This window comes from Didymella exigua (assembly GCF_010094145.1).
Source record: "Didymella exigua CBS 183.55 unplaced genomic scaffold M421scaffold_16, whole genome shotgun sequence".
NCBI lineage: Eukaryota > Fungi > Ascomycota > Dothideomycetes > Pleosporales > Didymellaceae > Didymella > Didymella exigua.
In genome coordinates this window covers 753,096-759,622 of record NW_022984790.1, presented here as the reverse complement: position 1 = coordinate 759,622, position 6,527 = coordinate 753,096, and the positions used below count along the sequence as shown (strand labels likewise).

Below are 6,527 nucleotides of genomic sequence, written 5' to 3'. Positions count from 1 at the left end.
TTAGAGTAGTTAATTAAAGGCCTTCCTTAGCTGTTAGGACCCCTTCCTGCTGTAACTGCTTTCTTTTATGCAATTTACGTTGCGTGGAGGCCTTATTTGCTGCTTGAAGCCCAGTGATTTCCTTTTAAGCCAACACTAGCTTGTGCGCTACTATAGCTGCGCCTTTGGCGAGCTTTTTAAAGGCCTTAACTATTAAAGTTAGTAAGCTACTTGCATGCCTTTAAATCCTCTCTCAAATTAGCGTTAATTGCGACCCTATTTGCAGGGTATTGCTAGGGGTTTGGGACTGCTAGGGAGCATCTTCTATAGTAGGTAATAGTAGGGTATGTAGGCGGACATTAAGACCTATTATAACCTATTCTAGCTTAAAGGGAACTAGTCTAGCGCCTTAGAAGCCTCCTTAGATATTGCTAGGAGTAAATAACTCCTTGTAGGCGCCTATAAAGCATAGCAGGAACTCAGTTTTAGTAATATGCGTGATTCTGTTGCGCATGAGATCCTTAGCTTAGCACCTATACGCCTTCTTTAAAGGGGCAAAACAACCTACATCTAGTGGCTGCAAGAGGTGTGATAAGTGTGGAGGCATACATAGTGTGATAATGTTTGCTTCCTTGCAGTATTGTTAGAAGTCTAGGGAGTTGTGGCTCTCATAGCTGTTAATAAGGAGCAGCTGGTACACTCCTTGGGTGCGTGTCTTTGTATGGGCATTAAAGTGCTTTAACTAGTTAAGACTAAGCTAGTTAGTGGTCTATCTGTTCTTAGAGACTCTAATAACCCAGTTGTGGGGCAGATTGTCCTCTTTGTACTAGGCAGAGAGGTAGTTGCGGCCTTTGAAGATGATGAAGGGCGGAATGGCCCATCCTGTGCCATTAATGCCCTGTATGACTGTTGTCCACTCCTGGTTGCCCTGCTGCACTGCCTTTGGCTGTCCGCGACGCTCTGAGCCTGTAACAACTGCTCCTGTTGATATCTGGCCCATCATGAAGCCTGTCTTATTGAAGTTGTACGTGTCATCATCCTGGATGCTATACTTGGCTTTAGTATTCTCCACCAGGCGGAACTAGCCCCTAATAACCTTAGGGTCCTCACACAGGGCTCTCTTGTAGTTGTACTTGCGATTGAACTTAACTTAGAGGTTAGGGCGGCGCTTGACGAACGTATTAGGCTAGTTTATGCCAACATGGGCTATATTACGCTCAGCGCGCAAAGAATTGGCCATATCAGCTACAGCAGCCAATCGAGGGGCAAATCCTCTGGCATCCAGCTCAAGTATGTACTCAGCAATCACATCCTCCTCAGTCTGATCCATATTCTGTGATTTTGGCGTGCAATTGGCTCGTGCAGTGCGTCCTGCGTATCGATCGCGTAGCGTGTTGTAAGGCGCGTTATATATAGCTGCAGCGCGTCGCAGAGTGAGCGTCGCGTCTTGTTTAACTGCCTGAAGCGCAAGCTGTATTGCAGCTTCTTTAAAGGGCTTAGATTTGTGTTGTTGTTGAGGCATTGCGTTGTGAAGTGGAATGTTGGTGTGGTCTTGGCAGTATGAACGACTCACCCGTATGAACGACTCACCCGTGGAGTACGTTATTAAATAACATTATAACCTGTTTTATCAGTGAGCGCCCCACCTCAGTGAGCGCCCCACGAACACCAGCGAGGCGTACGCGCAGCGACGTAGCTTAGCACCACAACACAAATTTTGTACTCTTGCAACAGTATAGTACTATTTAGAAGCGTTGCTGTTATTTATATCCTTAATTTCTACCTTGCAGGTGCAAGAGTTGTGCCTAATCTCACTGCAACAGCTACAGCGTCGCCCTGCGCGCACCCTCTTTGCTAGCTCCTTACCCTCCTTACATCTACTACCCTCCCTTTTAGTAATTAAGTCTAATACCTTGCTAACTATTAATGTCTCCTCTGCCTATATGTAGTGTCTCTTGCAACTTTTATACTTTATTACTACTTTAGTAGCAGTATTAAGGCGCACTATCTCTGCGCGCATTAACACTATCTTATAAGCTATCTACTGCGCGCCTTTTATTAGCTGCTGCACCTGCTTATTAAGTAAACTTGCTAGAGACCCTTAATAGATTTTTATCCTATTTTAAACTAGTGTTAATTGCGCCTCTATTTCTTTAGCGTTGTGTGGTGTTTTTGCCTCCTAAGTGGTGTTAACTTGCTGTGGTGGAGTTTGCGTATGCAGCTGCACATCCAGCTTTAATAACACAGCCTGTAGATTATATAGAGACAATCTAGCGCCTTAAAACCCTACACAAGCATTCTCTCTTATAAACGCCTTCTTAAAAGCTACTTTAAAGGCTAGTAAGAAGGTCTGTTTACTAATATAGTTAATATAATTATGTGCTAAGGCTAAGATCTAATTACTGTACGCGCGCTTTAATAGTAAGAAACAGGCAATGTTAAGTAGCTGCAGGAGGTGCAATAAGTGTGGAGGCATATAGAGGGCAATAATGTTCTTCTCCTTGCAGCAATCCTAGAAATCTATTAAGCAATAACGTAAACCCCCAGCACCCAGGCCAACCCAGCACCTGGGCCATTTCTTGCCAAGACCACAACTATTAATATTAACACATAATGCCTTACTAACAAGATACACAATTATCTAAACAAGAGGGTAGAATTAATCTTGCCCTTTCTACTTTCTAATTATATAAATTTAAAAGCCTCTAAAGCGCTGCTTAGGCATTTAATGTACTGTGTACAACCTTAAGTGCTAGGTATAGAGGCAGACTCTATATTAATAATAGACATAATGCACAACATAAGCTTACGCGCACTAAAGAGCAAACAATTGTACAATACATTCTTGACCTTAATTCGCGAGGATTCGCGCCCCGGCTGTGCGAGGTGGCAGATATGGCTGACAAACTGTTAGGTGTACGCGGTGGGCAGCCTGTTGGCAAGCACTAGGCTGAGCGCTTCGTGACGCGTTCAGCTACGCTCAAGATGGCCTTTAATCAAGCTAAAGATAGGCAGAGGATGCTGCAGGAGGATCTAGAGACAATTAGCGCGTGGTTTAAGCTAGTAGAGGACACAAAAGCTAAATACAGCGTACACAACTATAACATGCACAACTTTAATAAGACTAGCTTCTAGATAGGTGTTATTAGCTTAATAAAGGTTGTTACAGGTGTAGAGAGACGTAATTAACCTTAGCTCGTTCAGCTAGGTGATTGTGAGTGGGTAACAGTTATCTAGAGCGTCTGTGCTGCTAGATCTTGTACCCTGCCTTTTATTATCTACAAAGGACGCGTTCACATCTCTGCCTGGTACAAGGAGGCAGATATACCACGCAATTGGAAGCTCTCCATCTCCAAGAGCGGCTGGACGAACAACGCGCTCGGCCTTGAGTGGCTGAAGCACTTCGACGCGCATACAAAGGCGAGCCAGGTGGGGGCATACAGGCTGCTCATTTTGGACAGCCATAAGAGCTACCTTAACTAGGATTTTAAGGACTACTGCCTTAAAAATATAATCCTTACCCTCTACATACTACCTTACTTATTGCACATCCTCTAGCTGCTTAATATAGTCTGCTTCTTACTATTAAAGCACAAGTACTCTTAGCACGTACAAGACTTAGTATGTAAGCATGTCTTCTATATTAATAAAGAAGGCTTCCTCCCTGCCTTTAAGGATATATTTTTTAACATATTTATAGTAGAGAACTATTATAAGGCCTTTAAGGTAGCAGGGCTAGTCCCTCTTAACGCGCAGGTTGTGTTAGATTACCTTAAAGTGCGCCTGCGTACCCTGCTAGAACCCCTCCTCCTAGAGACACTGTGGCAGTTAAAGACTCTAAGCAATACCTACAAGTTTAGATCTTAGTTAAAGCTTGTACGCAAGTCTTTTACTTAGTCACCTATTACTGCGTAAGTAGGCTTCTCTTAGCTTGTTAGAGGCGGCGAGCTTATGCTGCATTAGAACGCGCTTTAAGTAGCCTGGATTACTGAGCTTAAAGAGCAATTAGCAGTAATAACTAAGTAGAAATTGCGCAAAAGGAAGCAGATCTAGCAAGGTGGTACTATAGAGTATAGTGAGGCAGCAGCTCAGGTGGCTGCAGAGGCCTCTGTAGCCGCTAAGTGGTTAAAGAAGGCTTATAGTAGTAGTAATTAAGAACAAGCTTAACTAGCTCTATAGCGCTGTAGAAACTATAGAGGGACTAGACACAACGCGCGAACGTGTAAAAAAGATATAGAGGCATATTCTAAATTAGATACAAGCACAGTGTACGCAGGCTCTATGTTAAATAGCAATGAAATTGAAGAGTTGTAACGTGAGTTGGTACTGCCAAGCTTTTTTGGCCCGGGTGCTGGGTTGGCCCGGGTGCTGGGGGTTTACGTTAGCTCTTGTGGCCATTAATAATTAGCAGCCTATACACTCCTATAGGCCTTACATGCATATTAAAGTAATTAAGCTAGGCAAGCGCTAGATTGTTGTTTATCTAGCCTGTTAGGCTTACTTAAATAACCTAATTGCATAGGAGGTCCTTAGTAAACTAGTTAGAGATAAGAACCTTGCTAGTAAAGATAAGGAAGGGTAGGATAACACGCCCTGTTGTGCTAATGCCCTGTATTAACATAGTCTACTTGCAATTACTAGGCTAAAGCTTCTTTGCTTTCTTAGGTTTCTCTATACCTGTTATAACAAGTTGTGAAGATATCTTGCCTATTAGGAAGCTAGACTTATTAAAGTTGTACATGTTATTGTCCACAATACTATACTTTGCCTTTATATTCTAAACTAGTGTAAACTAGGGCTTAATAATTGCTAGGTCTTTGCAGAGAGCTTGCTAGTAATTGTATAGACAAGTCTAGCGCGTGCGCAGCTCAGGTGTACGCTTAATAAACCTGTCAACCTAGCATTTACCAACAGGCTTACTGCCGCAGTCGCGCAGCAGTCTATCAGCCATATCTTGTACGTGTAGCTTTGAGGGTAGTACTCTATGTAGGTTCTTGTTAAGTATATGCTACAGAATTACCTCCTCTTCTAGCTTTGTTAGGCGCTTTAATCTAGGCTTGCAGTCGCGTCTAGAGGGCTTCCTGTTATATTATTGTTATATTGTCCTATAAGGAACACTGTAGACTGCCTCAGCATATTGCAGGCTTGTAATCTAGTCGCATTTAATGTTAGAGAGGGCAAGCTGCACGTTAGCTTCAGTATAGGGCTTGTAAGGTTGTGGTTGTTGAGACATTACGCGTTGAGTGTCGCGCATGCGCTTTGCTGGTGTTCGTGGGGCGCTCACTGAGGTGGGGCGCTCACTGATAAAACAGGTTAGGCCTACTAATAGAATAACGTGTTTCACAAGCGAGCGCCGCACCCAACCGAGCGCCGCACTCTCACTGCCAGAACGCCGGCGCAACAACAGCGCGTAATGTCTCAACCACAACAAGCTCCTACACTCTATACTGAAGCTAATGTACAGCTTGCTATATCTAATATCTTAAGAAACTAAATTTAAAGTATCTAACGCGCTAAGAAAGTCTACAAAGTGCCTAAACAAATAATCTAACGCTAACGCAATAGAACACGCTCTTGACGCGACTGTGAGCTAAATGCAAAGCGCCTTACAAAGCTAGAAGAGGAGGCAGTTGTACTACGTATACTTGAGGAATCTGCGCGTGGCCTACCCTCCTCAAAGGCAGACGTACAAGATATGGCAGATAAACTGCTAAGAGAGCGCGGCGCAAAGCCTGTTGGCAAGAACTGGGTTAACAACTTGGTAAAGCGTACACTAGAGCTCTAGAAGCGGTGGACCCGCCTATACAATCGCCAGCGGGCTGCCTGCAAGGACCCAGCAGTTATCTAGCCCTAGTTCACGCTTGTTTAGTCCATGAAGGCGAAGTATAGTATTATAGACAAGGATGTGTAACGTAGATTATCACCGAGCCGGCCATATCACCGAACCAGCCACTTTCTCTTGGCACAACCACCTTTTACCCCAACACAACATGCCTCAACAACAACAACTTCAGAATACTACTAGAGAAGGCAGAGTTATCCTTGCTATCTAGGCCTTCTACGCTGGCCAATTTCGCAGTATCCACAGCGCTGCTAGAGCGTTGAACGTACCTTATCAGCAGGTCTCTAATTGCCTTTGCAATATCACGTTTTAACTAGATATACGCGCTAATTGCTAGAAACTTACTATACTAGAGGAGCAGACAATTATCTAGTATATACTTAACCTTGATTCGTGAGGATTTGCGCCCTAGCTATGTGAGGTGGCAGATATGGCTGATAAGATACTTAGTGTGCGTGGTGAAGAGCCTATTGGCAAACTATAGGCTAGCAGGCTTGTGACGCGTTTAGACAAGCTTAAAATAGCCTTTAATTAAGCTAAGGATAGACAGAGGATACTATAGGAAGATCCTAAGATAATTAGCGCGTAGTTTAAGCTAGTAGAGGATACTTAAGTTAAGTATAGTGTTTGCAACAATAACATGCACAACTTTAATAAAACTAGGTTCTAGATAGGTGTTGCTTTGTCTTTAAAGGTTGTAACAGGC

General features: G+C 43.5%; 1 protein-coding gene across 1 annotated transcript in view; it reads left to right on the top strand.

The window, feature by feature from the left end:
- M421DRAFT_64555 (CENP-B protein) overlaps positions 1–3,462 on the top strand; it is a gene marked incomplete at both ends in the record, with an annotated part of 5,609 nt that extends 2,147 nt beyond the window's left edge. Inside the window, one exon of the mRNA XM_033596174.1 lies at positions 3,217–3,462. Within this exon, the coding sequence (XP_033448060.1) occupies positions 3,217–3,462 (246 nt within the window). The remainder of the gene's footprint in view (positions 1–3,216) is intronic.
- Positions 3,463–6,527: the final 3,065 nt, after the last annotated feature.